Source organism: Miscanthus floridulus, chromosome 17 (assembly GCF_019320115.1).
Source record: "Miscanthus floridulus cultivar M001 chromosome 17, ASM1932011v1, whole genome shotgun sequence".
Classification (NCBI taxonomy): domain Eukaryota; kingdom Viridiplantae; phylum Streptophyta; class Magnoliopsida; order Poales; family Poaceae; genus Miscanthus; species Miscanthus floridulus.
Window position 1 is genome coordinate 73811759 of NC_089596.1, and position 19820 is coordinate 73831578.

General features: G+C 45.2%; 2 protein-coding genes across 2 annotated transcripts; both read left to right on the forward strand.

Annotated features, from left to right (window-relative positions):
• Window positions 1-10552: 10552 nt before the first annotated feature.
• On the forward strand, window positions 10553-12105 carry LOC136518321 (peroxidase 2-like). The gene is made up of 4 exons (XM_066511971.1): window positions 10553-10937; window positions 11025-11219; window positions 11363-11525; window positions 11651-12105. Exons 1-4 carry the CDS (start codon window positions 10683-10685, stop codon window positions 12004-12006), a joined length of 969 nt encoding a protein of 322 aa, XP_066368068.1. The 5' UTR covers window positions 10553-10682; the 3' UTR covers window positions 12007-12105.
• A 1935-nt stretch (window positions 12106-14040) lies between these two features.
• LOC136515043 (probable histone deacetylase 19) lies at window positions 14041-18006 on the forward strand. Its single transcript, XM_066508737.1, has 4 exons — window positions 14041-14274; window positions 14350-14444; window positions 17758-17839; window positions 17953-18006. The coding sequence occupies exons 1-4, from the start codon at window positions 14258-14260 to the stop codon at window positions 17990-17992; spliced, it is 234 nt and encodes a 77-aa protein (XP_066364834.1). The 5' UTR covers window positions 14041-14257; the 3' UTR covers window positions 17993-18006.
• Window positions 18007-19820: the final 1814 nt, after the last annotated feature.

Consider the following 19820-nt stretch of genomic DNA (forward strand, 5'->3'; position numbering starts at 1 on the left):
CACGGAAACAATATAGTTCAAGAGAAAGACAACAATACAAATGGAGTTGATGAAATGACTTCTATGTTGAGGAATATCATAGTATCATGAGAAAGCAAGCATATTTGGCAAAGGTTAAAAGACACATGAGTTGATGATTTTGGATTGGTCTCAATAATGGCTTGCTTTGCATGAACAAGAAGAGTTTGATAGTGGATTAGCTTTGATCAAGGATTGAAGAATGAGTCAAGAATGCTTAAGTGAAGAAATACAAAGCAAAGGTTTAAATGACAAAGGACACAACTCATATTGGATATAAGTCAGTCTCTATGTTGGTTTGCTTGTATGGATAAAGATTTGGAAAATCACTTTGCATTGCTTTGATCAAGCTAGAAGTATGAAGATAGATATTGAAGTGAGTATTAGGAGTGTCAAGCCAAAATGAAGAGGATATAAGGAATCGTGAATTGGCTTGACCATATTGATGTTGATTCATATATGTCTTTATGTGAATCAAACTACAGCTTGATTGATCTCAACATTCATATCTAGAAGATATTCAAGAAAGGATCATACTATTGAAGAAATGGTTTTTCAATGAATACTTAATATGATGTGACTTGAGTATGACTTGATAAGGTGAAGATAGCAAGGAAAGGGCTTCGAGGGACTAAGCGAAGGTGAAGGGCAAGCGATGGCTTGAGGACCGAGGTACCATGGCTGAGGTGAAGAAGAGAGTACTTGCATTGAGTCGAGGAACTAATCAAGCTATCAGGAGTCATATTGTATTGAGAATCAAATCATTAGTGAAAGTGACTCGAAGCCATTGAGGTGAACTCAAGTGGTTAAAATGGTTCAAGTCACATGCTCAAGGTGTGTTTGTTCAAATAGATGAGATAAAAAAGATTACAACCCCTTATGAAGTGATATTGAGAAGAAATGGCATATGAAGATATTGAAGGCTCAAGTGGTTAAAATGGTTCAAGTCATATGCTTAAGGCATAATGGGAACCAGGACAATACATTCAATGGTGGAGCCCCCTATTATAAAAATGATGTGGTGACCAACTCAAAGGTGTGCATGGTTTGCGCTGAACGTACCATGGAGTGCTAATCTGGAGCACTCCACTCATTCAGCTCATCCAAGAATAGAAGAGAGCAGCTCTCTCTCTCTCTCTCACTCACCATTGGAGCCCCTTACGCTTCTCTCTTTGATTCTCTTCCAAATCCAAGAGAGTTTGAGCCTCCAAACTGCATTAGAGAGTAGCCCCAACTATTCATCATCTCCTAGAGCACTTGGTTCACATTTTGGTCAGCGGTTGTGTTTATTACTCTTGGAGCTTTGCTCTTAGCCGGCTAGAGCATCGCCCATGGAGCTTGCCAACTTGTGTGGCAGCCCCGGGAGGTTTGTAATCACCCCAAACAGCTAGTGAAATCACCCCTCATCTCAAGAGTTCATTCTCTTGACTTGAGAACGAGGAAAGGGTTGAAAGAGACCCAAAGCCTTTGTGGCAACCTCAACAACGTGGACATAGGCAAGCCTTGGTAGCAAGCTGAACCACGGGATAAATCGGTGTCTTACTTGTGTTATTGTGATTTGCATTGCTATACTTGTATTTGTGGTGATTCTTTGGTTTGGTCTCGATCTACTTGCTCGTGCACTTCCGCCAACATCCAGGTGGTGGAATAGGCTCTATACTACCCTAGGAACATCAATAATTTGTTCAACCTACTTTTTCTTGGGTAGTTTTTGAATTGTACTTCAAGCTTGTCTGCAGGCGCGGCAGTGCCACACTTTTGTGAGGCAGTGCCACAGTGCGGCAGTGCTGCACCTTGAGAGCAGCAGTGCCGCACCTAGAATTTAACTTCTGGTGTGAGTTTGTTTTAAACAGGCCTATTCACCCCCCCTCTAGGTGACATAAAGGTCCTTTTAGAGAGATGGTCATGTAGCCCTGCACCATCAATTAGAGCCGCGGGGCCCATCTCCTCCCTTCCCCTATCCCTTTATAGCCTCGAGCCCTTCTAAGGACCGGCCAAAGAGTGGGTTTCCTAAGTACGACACGGGGTCATGGTCACGGCGGGTTGCTCGGCACACAATCTTTGGGGGCAATCAGCCTCCCTGGTTACATCATGGCTCAATGGTGCCTGACCGTGAACAATCATGCGCCGCGAAATGCGGGTGCACAAATTGAAACAGTATGGAGAGAGTGGGGATGCACGTAGCTTACTTGATTCAAGGGCGACCGTCGTTCTGCCTTCCCTCCGATCGCTTCACCTGCTCTACGAGGTTCTCCAAGTGGTTAGTAAATGTGAGTGGGTGCACACATGCCTTGATTATCCTTAGCAGCTACAAATATCCTAGGAGCAATGCGGCGAGGGGGCATTCACCCTAAGTCACCTACTCCATCACTTCCCTATTCTCGCTTCAGCTCTTTCTGGAGTCGCTTTCTTGCCGACAAGGATGAGTCATGGCAAGTGGCCATTGGAGGAGCCATCGGGCGCCGGTGGGGCACCACCGCCTATCCGTCCTTGCCTGTGGGATCAAGGGTTAATGCATTCAGATGATGTTCAAGTTTGGGGGTACGACCTATGTTGATTGTGCACGATTTGTAGGGCTGCCTCCTGCGCTGCGCCCGCAGGGGCTATCGGCGCCGCTCGCACCGTGACCCTACCTTCCAGGGGGTCGAGCTCATCATCATCATCTTTGGAGGATCGGCGTGAGTTTCGCAAGCTTGTCCATGGGGCAGACAAGGCCCACCAGCACTACTCCGACGCCACTCGTGAGGTGAGCCCACTGGAGCGCTGTCTTGAGGCTGTCCATGTGGCCCTCAAGGCATCAGAGAGGGAGACCACTGCCACGCAGGCGGTGGCCACCGACGCCCAAGCCCACGTCATGGGTATGGATGCTTTTGCATCCTATTGTCTCACTCGTCATTTGTCATTTCTTAATTTCTTTCCGATCTTCATGTCCCCTCGTTGCCAGCATTGGAGGAGCAACTGGTAGCCCCCTGTCATTAGATGGAGGAAGCTCGCCTTTAGGAGGTTCTTCTGATGGAGGACTACAAACGTGTGGTTGTGGCCGGAATCCGTCAAGGAGCTAGCGTTGCACTCGCCACCCTACAGCTCCACATCAGCTAGGATTTTTGTTAGGTGGCGCTCGGATTCTCAGACCATACTAGCTAGGCAGAGTGAGCGGAGATGGTCGGCGGCTTCACCACCGCTGCTGCCATCATCGTGGCCACTGTGAACGTGGAGGACATCCTCCACAGCGGTGGCTAGGGGCCTTAGGATGTAGCTAGGGTCCTTTGATGAATAAGATTCCTCAGTTGGAGTTTTGTGCTTTCTTTTTCTTTTGGATTGTGATGATCTTCCTGGTGGGCATCGATGCATGGTATGCTATGGTGTAGCCCCTATGAGTGAACCGTGTCGTTTGGCACGCACTGATCGACATAGGTTTCTTGGGCGCACGCGTCATTAGAGTGTCGCTTTGACGTGCACTTATTAAGGTGTGTTGCGATCTCTAGGCTCGGAAGAGATTCATTGATGGTTATGTACAAAATTTTTAGTGGGCTGAGAGAAGCCTTGACGCGAACATTTAGCGCCTGCGCCACTGGTCGTAGCTTTCATTGCTCGTGGTGCCCGATGCGGCGGGGCCTGGGACACAAGGCTCGCTATGTCGAGGAATGTGCCCTATTGCAGACCCTTTGGCGCTCTTCGATCATGCCGTCCTTGAGCCATGTTGCTACCTGCCTTGCTACGTGCCGTGGTCGAGGTCGTATAGCGCATCCTTCACGTGCTCCCCTACCACGCAGGGAAATTGTGTTTATGATTAGCCCTTGGGGGCTGGCTCGTAGCTATCATGATGTCGTACTTCTCCTATTCATAGAGGTGGGCCTGCTGAAGGTCGCCACCTACAGTGATGACCCTGTGTGGGCCAGGCATCTTGAGCTTTAGGTAGGTATAGTTGAGAACGGCCATGAATTTGGCGTAGCATGGCTGGCCCAGTATGGCATGATAGGTGCTAGGGAAGTCTGCTATTTTGAAGGTGAGCATCTCCGTGCGGAAGTTGGCTCGACCCCCGAACATCATGGGTAAGTTGACTTGCCCAAGGGGGACAGCTTGGAGCCCGGGTATGACTCTGTGGAATGGAGCGTCAGACGGTCGTATAGCTAACCATGAGAGCCCCATGGCATCATAAGTCTCGGCATAGAGAAGGTGGAGGCTACTCCCGCCATCCATGAGGACTCAAGACAGGCGAGTCTTGCCGATAATTGGGTCGACGACAAGGGGAAAGTGTCCTGGTTGTGGAATGTGGTTGGGGTGATCCTTTCTGTCGAAAGTGATCATGGTTTCCGACTATTTTAGGAATGCTGGGACGGCTTCGCCTAGGGTGGCCGTGTTGACCTCCCTGGCTATGAGCTTCTACCAGCGTTTGGACTCATACGCCATTGGTCCACCAAAGATCATGAGGCACCCTCTCGGGTAAGGATATGCATCCCCTTCTCTTCATTGTCAGCGGGTCCAGACGACGCGTCTGTGCCGGTCGTCTTGTAGTCACCATTGAAGTAGCGCTTGATGAGGTCACACTCTTCGAGGGTGTGCTTGACTGGATAGCCATGGTTATGATATGGCATCTTGACTATCTTGTTGAAACTGATGTGGTTGAGCTTGCCAATTTTCTGCTTGTGGACCCTATCGATGGCCGCGACAAACTCGTTGTCGCGTCGCCTCCAGCTGTCCTTCTTGCCTTTTATAGGCCGGTTGCAGTCCCTAGCCTTGCCTTGTGCTTGCAAAGGACTGCACGGATGGCCTCCTCACCAGAGGTGTGGCTTGTTATGAGGTCGAGCAATTCCTACATCATTTGCGATTTACAGCACCCGAGCTCGTGGACGAGTGCTTCGTTGGTCGTGCTAGAGATGAACGCTATGATCGCGTCAACATCCACGATGTCAGGAAGCTTGTTGCACTGCTTGGAAAAGTGGTGGATGTACTCGCGTAGAGTCTCTCCTGCCTTCTACTTGCAGGCTTTGAGATCCTAGGAATTTCCAGGGCACACGTACGTGCCCCAAAAGTTTCCTACGAAGATACGCTTGATGTCTGCCCATGAATGGATGTTGTTCATGGGGAGATGCTCGAGCCATGCTTGGGTGCTCTCTGCAAGGTAGAGTGGCAAATACTAGATGATGAAGAGATCATCATCTGCTCCGCCTGCCCGACAGGCAAGGCAGAAGTCTTCCAACCATACGGCAGGGTTGGTGTCCCAGAGTACTTGATGATGTTCGGCAGCACGCGAAAGCGCACCAGGAACGGTGTCTGCCGGATCCTTTTTGTGAACGCCTATAGGCCGTAGGCATTGGGGCTTGGGCTACGTCGAGCATCCCGCACCCAAGGATGCTGGCCATGGTTGTTCGAGTCGCTGTCACCATAGTGTAGCTGATCTTTGCCCACCCAGTCTGGCCTAGGGCGCCTAGCGCCTTGAGTTGGTCCAGCATTGTGGTTTCTGACGTAGTGGGGGCGCACTGGGGAAGGTTCCCACCATCGCACCATGCCGCCGTTGTTCGGTCGGAGCTCGTTTGGCGCGTGGTACCCCTTGGGGGCACCACATGCCGAGGAGATGTGTACGAAGCTGGCCTCAGGATGTCGCCTCCCTACGAAACGTTGAGCTTGTTGTACCATTGCGGTTTCCAGCAGGTCTCGCAGTTCCTAGTGGATGTTCTTTCCCTCATCGGTCGAGGGCTTAGGGGCTGTCCACCTGATCATGGCAGCTGCCGCAATGTTCTGGTTGGCTCGAGGGAAGACTAGTGTTTCCCTCCTACCCTATTGGATTTGATCGTACACATGGCATGCCTAAGCCCACGCGCCCTCGGCATCGAGGTGTTACGGGCTAGGGCATCCGTCGTCTCGGTGTGCATTGACCTGATTAGCTTCCCGCGCCCTGGCTCATTCTAGGCGCTCCTGATCATACTCGGCCAGTTCCCCAGGGGTGCAAGGGATTGGATAGGTGTTGTCCTCTACGTCCTCTACCGATGCTGCCCCTTCCTCCGAAGGGTGCAACATGTTGCACTCCCTTAGCAGAGGACAGCTCCCCTCGGAATTAGACTCAGAGTCCGTGCTCTTAGGGGTTGCTAGCAAGAGGTCATAGAGGGACTCTGGGTCCTGCCCCATCATCCCCACAAACCCATGGGAATCTGGCATCGTTGTTCGGCCGTTGCGCCTGGCCAGCTCTTGCTCGAAGAGCGCGATCACGTCCCTCATTTTAGAGGGCAGTGGAGTGTTGGAGTTCTAGAATTTGGCCTCTGGTGGCAGGGGCCCGCCTCCGGAGAGTTGGGCAAAAGTATTTGCCAACATGTAGAACACGCGTTGGCTCAACTCTGGCTCAGGGTTCGCCCCAAGATAGGCGTCAACTCGGCATGCTAGCGCATCGAAGTCGACGATCATGGGATCGGCTTGGGCCGGTCCATGATCAGGAATCGAGATGTGCGGCAGGGCTGCATTCTCTTTGCTCAGTTGTAGCCAACCTAGGCGGTCGGCCACGAAGTCCAAGGCCCCAAAGCGCAAGGCTTGGCCGGGGAGAAGACCGTCTATGGGAGCTGGCCCGTTGATGTCGGCGAACTCAAGGCTTCAGAAGCGGATGCGGCCACCGGGGGCCACTCCAAGAGCCATCACTTCCTTCTCAATAATCAAGAGTTCGCGACTATCCCCTACCTAGCACGCCAACTGTCGGTGTTTTGTAAACCAGACTAGTAAACTTATACTATTGTCGCGTTGCTCTAGGAAGACGATGGTAGCATCCAAAAGACACGAGGATTTATACTGGTTCAGGCCGGGGCCCTACGTCTAGTCTCAGAGATGATCGAGTGTGTGTTTCTTGCTTGAATGCTCTGAAGTTCTTACAATGGGGGTGCAAGAATGGTGGAAGAGGTAGGAGAACCTAAGCTAGACGAAGGGCTGCCCGAAGGGAAGCTTCAGGAGCCCTACTACAATGGAGAATGAGTGAATTAATAGGGGACCCCGAAATGTATTGCCCTGGCGGTCCTTATATAGAGTTCGGGGCCAGGGCTGATACAAAGAGAAGGTTCCCCCGACCAAAGGGTCGTGAGCCTGAGGGAGGTCCTAGCTAACTTGGCTTACAAGCTACGCCGTCTTCCAGTGTTTGTTTGGGCGTGGCTATCGTCATGGTCTTGTGGCCACGTCATGGCAGGGTGCGACGTGGTGCTACTGTGCTGGCCGTGGCGGCACTATAGACACGATGGTGGTTCATCAGCTGTCTTGTGTGACGCGGTATCCGTCTTGGCCTTCATTGCTATCTCCTAGTTTATCTGGGGCATCGCATGGGAGTTGGTAGTCGCCCCGAGTTGTCGATCGCCTGGTCACTTCATATGGCTGAGGGTCGCAACCCTGATCGTCGGGGTTAGGGCTTTCAGCCGGTCCGGATGGCCTCTGTGTTGAGACCCTTGTCGTGGATCCCATCCCATAGTGGGTGGGACCGTATATCCATAACGTCGGGCCGTATCTGGTCAGTGGTCTTTGTACCCGTTATCCCTGCTTTGAGGCGGTGTTGTCTTGTCTGTGCGGCGTGGCACAGGGTTGGTTTCTAATCGGGCTGAGGTGTCTACAGTTCCCTCAGTCCTTGCGGGGTTAGTGCAGCGTGCTTGCTTTTGTCAGAGCAGGAGCGCTTGGCCAAACGCGACTTCTCCTCATCCCTTCCGAGGGTCATAATGGGGAGAGGTCATGTGCTTTGCGAATGTCGCGCGGCAAGGGCTGGAGAATGGGTCACGACCGACCCCGTCCTTAGTTCCTAACCTGTGATGCTCGTCTTTTGCGGGGCCTCGGTCGCTTGGGCCTCTCCTCGCCGATGCGTTGCAGGCCACGTGGCCTGCTACCTAGTCGGTGCCTTGAAATACCCCGGGGTTATAACCCTGACAATTTTAATATCATAATGTTTTAATTAAAATGTAAACTTAATATATAAAGAAGTCATTGACAAACTTTATTATGATGCAACATTCATACAATTTAAAGTGAATTGTCAGTGTCATTTGCATGTGATTTGTTAAGGGGTTCATTTTTCATAATTTATATAATTTTAATATAATATTTTGTCAAAATATATGGATGTTCACTTGGTCGACGTAGTGACACATATCATTTATGTTACTTTTTTTTTTGATAGTGTTAGAGGTATGTGATTTAGAAACATCATATATCATATTTTATGGTTATTGAATTATTTTCTATATTTGTATTTAGAAGTAGATTCAAGGGATATGCTAGTTTATTTTTTTTATAACGACATGTGGGTACTTTAGATATTGATTAAAGGGTTAATTTATATTATCTTTCATGATGGCGGATGTTAGTAGTTTAAAAGAAAGTTTAGGGGATTACTTTGCATTATCTTACATAGGCACGTGTGGGCAATTTAGACGTAAATTTAAGGGTTATTTTAAGTTGTCTTTCAGAAGTGGGCAAGTAGAAACAAATTTAGGGGATTACTATGTATTTTTCATAATAGTATACGTGGGTAATTTCTTGGTAAACATTTTGATCCGATTCTATGTACTAAATTAAGGATGATAATTAGAGGTATTTTCAAATTATCCTAGTATCAGACCAACTTATAATGTTTTCCCTGAACTATATAAGGCCAACAGAAGACCCCTGAGTGGGAGATCCAATAGACACCTCATCCCAACACACAACAAACAACCTAGAGCATCATCAGGCAACATCCCTAGCTTGATGTCCCACACCATGCCTTACCAGGCAATATCCATGGATGCAAGGACATCCTATAGGGACACCATATGTCCACTTATCAATACAATCCAACAACACAGGACTAAGGTATTACCTCACGATAGCCCATAGCCCTATCATCATCATTGGTAATACACAATCCAATAGTCGGCTGGTGACAAAACACGGACATAATGGCTAGCAATACATTGGCCATTAACCAAAACCCTTACCCTATACAGTGGTCGTGTAGCAATGTGTTCATGGGAAAAAAGTGAGGGAGATAGTGCATTGTGAGTGGTGGAACATTTTGGGGACAATAGGTTTACCTGGGCATACCGCATACCAAGGGCTTGGTGGCTCTGTTTCTTTGCGTGGGCTAAGCTTAATCCATTACTTCCTCCGTCCCAAATTATAAGTCATTCCAACTTTCTTGGAGAGTCAAAGCATGTCAAGTTTGACCAAGTTTATGTAATAAAATAATAACATTTATAATATCAACTAGGTATCATTAGATTTTTTTCATTAATTGTATTTTTATAGTATACTTATTTGATGTCATAAATCTTTATAACTTTCTCTATAATTTTGATCAGACTTGAGATACTTTGACTCTCTAAGAAAGTTGGAATACTTATAATTTGAAACAGAGGGAGTACTACAAAAACAATTTTTAGAACATGTTGTAGTCAGTTGTCATCTTAGCTAGCCCAAAAAAGTCATGTGAGCGATCTAACTAATGGTCCGCCCCTGTAAAACTCTTTTCTAGAGGCGATAGTGCTCTATTTTCAGAGGTAGTTGGTAAGTTGGCCCATCTTTGAAAATAGTTTTGGTGGAAATAAATTCATAAACTTTTAAAATAAAATCAAATAAAGACAAAATTTATACCAATTTTTTGGAGTTCATATAAAACTTTATAATTGATAATTGTTTATTCAAATTGTGTAGGGGCCAAATATTATTATTTGTTGAGTTCTTGGATTTTAAACTTATTTTTTTAATCTTTAAACGACCTTAGATGGATACATGCTCTTTATATACAAAGTTATAGAGCTTTATGAGATCTAAGAATTTTAGGTGATTTTTCATTTAAAATACAAGTTTAGGTCTTAAAATTCAATAAAACATTGCTTTAGTATGCACTAGATATATATTATGCCTAGAGACATAGTAAAAGTAATCTATCTAGAAAAAACAAAACATCTTATAATTTGTAATGGAGAGAGTAGGATGTAAATGGTCACAATTGATTGAGTGGTGTGGTAAGAGGGCTCACGCAAGCCGGTTACATTTCTACTGTATTCTATTTTTGCAAGTTTTAAAAACATTTTCAAAGATTGTTGCTAACACCCTCCACCCTAAATTGCATGTACAAATCAAATTGTTTAGTTTCTAGAGACCTTTGGTAGAGGTGAATAGGTCATTGTCAATTTCACCTCCAAAAACTTTTGGGTTGCTCCATACCTACAGCTGGAAAGCGGAGATGCCCCAACTCATCGGAGTCGCTGAGCAATAGCGCATGTTTATCTTTTCCTTTACTTTTTTAGACACGTATATAAAATGTACAGTTTTGGTCACTAGCTCGTGCTCGTTACGACCGCTTCTGGTCTGGCCGCAATCATACGTGTACATCGCCTCATGCCCTCATCGGTCAACACCGCAACAAATTGACATGCTCCGCCACTTGGAAACTGTCAAACGCACTCCAAAGATAATCCTCCTATCGACTCCAGGGAAACAGTCCGCTTGCCCATCTCGCTAGCTCGAGACTATAAAAGCTGCCGCATCCATCCATCCCTCTCGCATCCTCCGGCTCTCTTCACTGCAACTGCAAGCTCCGTCTGCAGCAATCACCGGCACTAGACGGAGCCACCAGCCTGCCTGCAGTCTGCACTGTTAGTAGTAGTAGCCATCATTCCATCAACCAGCTTCGATCTCCTGCACGTGTAGCAACTCTGACCTGCATGGCGGCAGCTTCCTCGCGCATCTCGTCTCCCAGGTTGCTGTTAGCCGCGCACTGCGCGCTCTTGCTCGCTTTGGCTGGACCTGCTCACGGTTACGCTCCTAGCGGCGGCGTGGCGCTGAGTTCCGCGTTCTACGACGAGTCGTGCCCCAGCGCCTACGACGTCGTCCGGCGCGTCATCCAGGACGCGCGCGTCTCCGACCCGCGCATCCCGGCCAGCCTCATCCGCCTCCATTTCCACGATTGCTTCGTCAACGTGAGCACACAGTTCATGCTTGCTTAGTTGCTTCTGCCCGTGGCTGATCAATATCTGACGACATCAATGAACGGCCAACTGTTTCAGGGTTGCGATGGCTCCCTTCTGCTGGACGACGATCTCCCGGCGATCCAGTCCGAGAAACACGTGCCTGCCAACGACAAATCAGCGCGTGGCTTCGAGGTGGTCGATGACATCAAGAGCGCGCTGGAGGAAGCGTGCCCTGGCATCGTCTCGTGCGCAGACATCCTCGCCCTGGCAGCCGAGATCTCCGTCGAACTTGTAAGAACCCATACCATCAGATGGCTTCTTCTAGTGAACAACTAGTGTTTCGTACTAGCTGGCTCTAGCTTCCCAATTTTGCTCCACGTTAATTTTTCGATTTCAACTGAGAACTGACGAAATCGTGAACTGCATGTTTGCAGGCCGGAGGGCCACGATGGAGGGTGCTGCTCGGCCGGCGAGACGGCATGACCACTAACATCGCGAGCGCCAACAACCTACCGAGCCCTTTCGATCCACTCAACAAGCTCCAGGAGAAGTTCAGAAACTTTAACCTGGACGACACTGACCTCGTCGCCCTCCAAGGTAATATTGACTTAATCTAACACATTTATTATTTATAAGGAAATATAATTGTGTACGTTTCATAGCTCTACATTTCTTTGTACCATGGCTTACATGCTGATTTCAACGACAAATTTCTCTTTCAGGAGCGCACACTTTTGGTAAAGTACAGTGTCAGTTCACACAAGAGAACTGTGCAGCTGGGCAGCCAGAGGACACACTGGAGAACCTAGACCGGGTCACCCCCAACGTGTTTGACAACAAGTATTACGGTAACCTCCTGCACGGCGCCGCACAGCTACCCTCCGACCAGGTCATGCTGTCAGACGCTGTCGCGGAGGCGACGACCGCTCCCATTGTTCATCGGTTTGCAGCCAACCAACAAGATTTCTTCAGGAACTTTGCCACATCCATGGTTAAGATGGGCAACATAGGCCCGCTAACTGGGACTGATGGAGAGATACGGAAAAATTGCCGAAGGACCAATAGCAAAGGCTATTGAAAACTCCATTTCAATTTGATTGGTTGACGAATTGCGATGTATATATGTGTGAATCATCATTCTTTTATTTCTTTTCCTCATTCTTTGTAACTGTAAGATGTTCTCCTTTTCTCTTTCCGAAAATAAAGCAAATGTGAAAATATTTTACATGCCTCCAGCTTCCTAGACGAATACCAGCAAATCTCAAACAAATTTCAAACGACGTCGACAGGAAAAATTTAAGGTAAAGGGATATATACCTGTATAGGGATTTAGAGTTTTTTTTTATATAAGAATTGTTGTTGCTAGTTCCCTTTTATACACCGTTGGTGCTAGGTTTAGAAAGGGAATGCCGGGAGGTGGCCGAGCCCACGAAGGAGGCACGAGTGACGAGCAAAGTAGTAGCAACCTACCTTGTGATAGGCTGATAGCCACCACCCTAAATGGTTTTTAGATTATGTCAGCCCTTCTTTTTTTTTTTTGCGACTTGGGAGATTCATTACTCAAACAATTCCGGGATTACAATCTGCGGTCAACAGGTGTTCGATGCAAGTCGGGCCAACATGCCACCACCCGGACCTGTCATCACCTGTGACCTGCTTTGCTATTGAATGGGCTACTCTGTTACATCTTCTAGAAATGAAAGAAAATTTAAAGTCTTGGAAATTCAGACTCATCTCCCAGATCTCCCTCAGAATCATCAACACGGCTAATCTATGATTCATGCCCTCATTCCACAGCCGCACTAGGTCTTGGCAGTCGGTTTCCAGCCAAATTCTCTGAACACCTGCTTGTAGATTTGATTATTTGAACATGTATGTTAGCTAGATGTATGTTACGGTTTGAACATGTATGTTACGGTTTGGAATGCAAATACAAGAAACATGTTAGCTAGATTATCAAAACAAGAAACGAGACTTGCTTGTAGATAGATCTTGACTCGTCATCAAATCGCTGCTCCGCCCGACAGTTCATTGATAACAATATCTAGAGAAAATAGATTGAGCGAATAAATTAGTTGAGAAAATTTAGATGTTAATTTGGGAAGTAAACTCTGTACGTGTATGGCCAACCATAATAATACAATTTTCTAATACTTAAATTATGTGAAGGTGATTTGCCGTGCATGTCAAATCATACTTCATTCCCGTAATTAGGTGGATGGACAGTAACGTTGACATAATTTTCCATCTAAAACTAATAATTTTGCTGGTTATTTCTTTTTTAACTTTAGTTAATTGTTTTACTTTTTCTTAAAATGAAGGGCTCAGATTTATTTGACCTCTTACCTCCTAGAAGGTAATGGGTGTACCATAACAAGGCTCATGAATAGGTATAGCGGTTTAGAATAGACCCATGGTATTTAGACCACACTCCACTATATGATGATACAAGTTAAGACACAAAATCAAAAGAATGACTCTCAAGTCCCTATCCTACAAACTAGCTGAAGAATTCCATCACCATGGCCTCTATCAAGCCATTGCATTCCTTTAGTGATGACAGCACATTGTATCTTGCACAACTTGACGCTCACTACACCACAACACCGCTTCACCGTCAGACATCTGACGCTAAAAATTATATTTGACGATGGATGATCTGACGCTAAAGATAACTTAGAGACCATCTGACGCTAAATCCTCATTTAGCGATTTGTTGTCTGTCGCTATAGATGTTCATGTTTAATGTTAGTCCGTCTGTCGCTAAAACCAGATATAACGTTGATCTGTCTGACGCTAAAAAAAAATAGGCCCCACGCCCAGCTCGTGCGCAAATTTTTGCCTGGCCCACGGCAAACGCACGCAGCCTCGGCCGCCTTATCCCATTGCTCGGCCATCGCTCCCCATCCACCCGCATCTATCTCTCCCCCACGACCTCCTCCCAGCAGACTGACGACGGCGTCGGCGCCCCTGCTCTTCTGTTCCCAACGCGAGCTTTCCCTCCCTCCCTTCTCCGGCGCTGAGGTCGCCCTGCTCCCTAGACGGGCCACGGTAGCGCGGGTCAGGCATGGTGCACGAGCTCATAGCTGCCAACCAGAACCCTAGCCGCCGGCCGATGGGGTGGCCACCCTTCTTCTCCCCTGGCCAAATTGATGACGGGGTGGCCGCCCTTCTTCTCCCCCTACCGAATCTACTATGGGATGGCCGCCCTTCTTCTCCTCTAGCCGGATCCACGGCGAGTCGGCTGCCCTTCTCCTCCGGCCAGATCCACGACAGCACACCACCGCTCCAACCACCTTCTCTTCCCTTGCTGTTGTGCTTCGCCGGTGATGAGCGCACCCACCAGGTATGCACGCCCCTTCTCTTCCCTTGTTGTTGTGTGAAAGCCAGCACCCGAACCCTAACTTAAGATATTTTGCAGATCTGAGGAGGAGGAGGCCGGGGAGAAGAACCGGAAGTCACAGCTCACCCGATTGATTCCTTGCTGCAGCATCCCTCCCTCGAGCAGGACAGCAGGTACTTGATTGATTCCTCTACTCTGTATTTTTCTACTTGCTTCTGGTGTCTTATCTCGAGCAGGACAATAGCATGCCCATTTGTTTATATTTGTTTTGCTTAAGCGTATCTTGGAAATTATAATTTGATGTGACTAGCATATCATAATTTTGTAGGTTGAAATGTTTCTCTAGTTTTTTATGCCATGTGGTTTAAAAAAAAGAATTCAGGCCTTACCAAGGCATATTACACTGCATATCATGCATGTGCTATGTGTATGAATGATACAGTGGACTTGCTATGTGTTTCAATGTTGTGATATACATGCATGTGCTATGCTTCTCAGCTGAGGTGGCATGAGAAGATAGTGCACACATTCCAGTTTCCACATTTTTTGTGGATTTCTTCTCATCCATATTTTGTTTGATATTCAGTTCGTTTGAATTATTCGTGTACCAGAGACTGTGTTATAGTTAAAAATTAAGAGTGGCTTTTGCCACGGAATATTCTTTTATTTGAAGCACACTTTGATGCTATTTTTCAAGCTTAGTGTTATTCTCCATGGCCTCGATCAGTCTGAATGTTAGGACTTATCATGCTGAATTGAACATATATCATTAACGCCAACATGAACAAAAATTGGATGATTGATAATTTATTTTAGTTAGTTTTATCCTTCAAGTCTTCAACTATCTACATAAAGTGATTGGTAACAAGTGTTAAGCTATCAGAAATGTAACTTTACAAATAATATTTAGTGTTGGTTGAATTTGCCCTGGTATTCTATTGGAAGTGATAAGTCAAAATCTGATTCTTTTTGGACATGTTTGATGTACAGCCAGATGAATCTCCGGTTCAAAAACAAAAAAAAGAAGAAAAATAAGAACATGCTTGTCTTTGTTCTTCCTTTGGTTTCGATTTCATTGTTCTTTTCGTGTGGCATTCAAAGACAATTTGCCTGTGCTTGCATTTTCTGCGAACTGCAAGGCATTATTACATACTCAACTGCAAACTGAGTGTTGAATTTTCTGTGAACTGCAAGGCATTGTTTATTAAAACTAATGAAATCCATTCTGTCATTTAACCTGTAGTTTGTTAGGTACAAGCTTGTTATTTTTCCAGTACTTGATCGGATTGCATGCCCAGATATTGAAAGACACCTGTTACGTGTTAACTGCAAAGCGCAGGATATGGGGTGATCAAGGTCAGGCTGCACTGGAGAAGGCTAGCATATGCTTGCTTAACTGTGGTCCGACTGGAACAGAAGCGTTGAAGAACCTCGTGCTTGGAGGAATAGGAAGTGTGACTGTTGTTGATGGCTCCAAAGTTGAAGCATCTGATCTGGGGAACAATTTTCTGTGTAATTTCTTCGCTTTGTGATTCCACCTGTTCTTCTGAATTCATCCCCACGAAATTGATGGAACTCATATTCTGGGACCTTAAATTTGCATGCAGTGGATGAAGGATGTTTGGGGCAACCAAGAGCTAAATCTATATGTTCTTTCCTACAAGAGCTTAATGACACTGTTAAAGCCAAGTTTGTTGAGGAGTTTCCAGCTCATTTGATAGACACTAATCCATCGTTCTTTCCCCAGTTTACTGTTGTCATTGCTACTCAGGTGTGTTCTTCGGTCTACTTTTGAGATAAATTACAAGAGCATGATTAGTCTGCTGGTGCTAGCTAGAACTTTTGATTTTATGAACACTTATGTTTTACATGAAACAAAAATGTTTAAGAGATGAAACCAGCAAGAGGAATATTAGTAGATTTCATAGCTCTCAATAACCATACATGTCATCGCTCAATTTATGTTCTAATAAAGTTTATACATTGTGAAAGAAGTTTATATGAACGAATGATTCTTATTAACACTTTGAATGTCATGTCTCTCCTATGTACCAAAACTGCACTGTGCCATTTGTATTCTCAGTGCTTGTTTAAAGCATTAAGCCTTATTCGTGTAGTCAAGCTAGAAGAATGTCACATTTTGTTCTGGAACGAATTTGGATATTCAATATTGCTCTGTAACATCAACTTGGCTACTGTGTTGCTGTAGGTGTTCACCAGCTCACGCAGTTGGTGCTCTGCTCTTTTATCGCTGCTCCGCCACTGCCGCCGCCGCTCCACCACTGAGTGTTGCTTATCTTGTGAAAAATATGACCTGAAGGTTTAGTATTCCAATTGAACTGATTCAGGAAGCTCATGAATCCATCTTATTCCGGTAGCTGGTGGTCCCTCAATCACTAATCCACTAAGCATGCCTCAGCTTTTATTTTAGAGATGCGGTTGGCCGGTTTTGCATTAGATCTTTTTGGTTTCGGATAAATGTGCCAAATCTCCTGGCCTTTAAACGTTGCAAAGCTGTGCATATTTCTAACCGATGCTTAAATTATTTATTCAATTACACTTGATTGCTGAGCTCAAATTCACATGTTTTTTCCTAAACGAATTGCTCTAAACACATTGCTCGCATGCGTCTGGGTCCTTTGCCTATAGCCATTCCCTTATATTTTGTTATTCTTTTCTCAGTGTACTTTCAGAAATTTACAGAGCCAGAACAAAGATTTTTTTTGTAAGGGTAACATGTAGCCTTTATTAAAGCACTTAGCCTGCAGGAAACATGTAACCTCCAATTTAAATTGTCATGCCAGTTTGTAAAAGGGATACTTTTATCTTGTAGTGTTGCTGCTCAAAGATATTTCTATCTTGTAGCGTTGCTGCTCTCAAGAGCTGATTAAAGGTGAAATCGATTTAGTTTGACTCCCAACACTTTTATTTAGCAATTGGTCTCAGCCACTCTGCACATCTGCTAACTTTGATTCAACTATTTTCTTGCCATCATATATGAGAGTACTATCCTCCATTAGTTTATTGTTGTGACTGCGCTTTGTTATAACTATAATTCAAAAAGAGAACTCTTTCGTACATATGTCTCCTGGTTACTCAGTAGCCGTCCAGTGGTGCACAAGTGCTGCTTCTGGCAAAGGAAAATTGTGATTCAAAAAATGGTTTGGTTTTGTAAGGTCAATTCTTACTCTTTATTATCACTGTACATTTTGCTAGATTCACTAGACTGCTCGTCAGCTATGCCCACCTCCACTACATCAATTCTTACATTTTCACTATTTTGCTCAAGTTCTACGGAATCTGTTCATTTTGCCTGTTAGCTCAGTTTACTTCTTTTCTTTCATAGTTCAGTTCACCAGGTAGCAGGTAGGAACAATTGTTTTCTTTGCATTCTGCTTACAAAGTATCACTCCTTCAGAGATTGTGCAATGGATAGAAGGTAAAAGTAGTGGTAATTTCCTTTCTTCTATTTGCACGTGTTAGCAGATCAAGATGATCTAGATGAACGGCATGATCCTGACTCTGATATGGAAGTGGATGATCACAAGGCTGTGGACGAGTCAGCGAGGTCTCTCTCTCCCTCCCTCCCTCTCTAGCCCCTTTCCTCTCTGAGTGACTGTACTCATTACGTTTTGGGTTTTATTTTTCATCCTGATGTGTGGCCCTCGTCAATTTTTGTAGGAGGAGCATTCTAGGTATAAATGTCGAGAGAATTTGGTGAAAATGAGACCAAAGTGCAGGTATTTTCATTTTCTTTTGCACTTCTGTTTGCTCGACTAATGTGATTATCTGCTGACATTCTTATTGATCTTGTATTGTGCAGGATGGTGGCAGAGTTGCATCTGATCATAGAGGACTGGAACCCATGGCACAAGACATTGGTTCCTCGAAGCAAGCTCCTGTAAGTGCCTAATTACATGGTTAAAGATAGACTAGTCAAAAGAAATTGGAATGGATGTCCACATTGTTACTTTTGTAATCATAACGTTCAACATATATTTCTTACTTATATGTTATTTGCTAGTAATTATATTTGTCATCTAGTTAAAATTGCCATAGACCATGCTCAATGCAGCCTAATTACACATTATGCAGCTCCAATCAAAGATATAAATCCATCTAGGTTTGTCCTAAGTCAAGCTTTTAACTTTGACTATAAATATCTAAATTATATAGATTAACAAGACAAGCTTGACATTACAACTTTACTAGACTCATTATAGAAACTACTTTTGTAATTCATTACTCTTTTCATTTGAAATAATATGTTTTCAAAGATATTGGTGGTCAATGCTAGAGAAGTTTGACTTTTTATGACTTAGGTCAAAGTTATAGATATATGTGATCGGAGGAAGTAACTATGACTTTTTGTTTGCCGGTTGTGTTGTCTTATACTCTTGTGCACCTTTATATGATGGCATATAAATTTATGCCCACACAGTCGATTAAAGCACGGGAGCAGCAACAACAATCGCAGCACCAGATCCAGATGCAGCAACTCTTGCTACAGAAGCATGCACAACAGCATCCGCAAGAGCAGCAGCAGCAACGGCGGCAGCAGAAGCAACAGTAGCGCAGTGAAAACACTGATTTTACAACTAGTGCCCAGAATGGTACTGTTGCTGTTTGTAACATACTTTTCCATCTTCGTTTTCATGCTTGGCAGGCTCTAATCAGGCGGGGAACAATTTGACCTTGAAAGGGTGGCCTCTCACAGTTAGTTCTTCATCTTTTCTCGGCTTCCAGTCACTTGCATTGTAAGTTATAATTGGAAGCAAGTTTGCCTATTATACATTTTTGTGCTCTTAAGACATGTGTCCTTTTGATCATAACTATTCAGGGTTTGATGTACTGTGCAAGACAAGATTGTATGCTATATATGTATTGATCTCCATGTGATGTATGTGTTTCTATATATTTATGTGATGGACCTTAAGCTTGAATCTGGGTATGATATGTGCTACATATTTTCTCATTGTATTTATTTTTTATATATATTTATAGTGTCCTATAGAACAATATGTCGCTATAAATACATGTACTGTTGGATGATCTGTCGGTAAGGCTGGATAACGAGCTGGCTCGGCTCGGCTCGTTCTGGCTCGTTAAGATAACGAGCTAGCTCGGCTCGGCTCATTATCCTAACGAGCCAGAAAGCCAGCTCGGCTCGGCTCGTTAAAAGCTCAAGCTGGCTCGTTAAGCTCGCGAGCCAGGTATAAAAAATACACAAAATATAATATTTATATTTATCTAAAGTTTGAGAATAATAATAATATAAAAGAAATGCATCTAGACCAGTTACTAGTCAATTTATAGGGTCTAGACCAGTTACCAGTCAATTGTAAAGTGCAAGACATGAAGTAATACAAAAATTAATATAAGTTTTGATACTTTTTTCCTGGAAGCTTGGCTCGTTTAGCTCGCGAGCGGCTCGTGAGCTGGCTCGAGTTGGCTCGTTATAGCTAACGAGCTAAAATCTTGGCTCGGCTCGGCTCGTTATCATAACGAGCCGAGCCGAGCCGAGTCGAGCCACCCACGAGCCGAGCGAG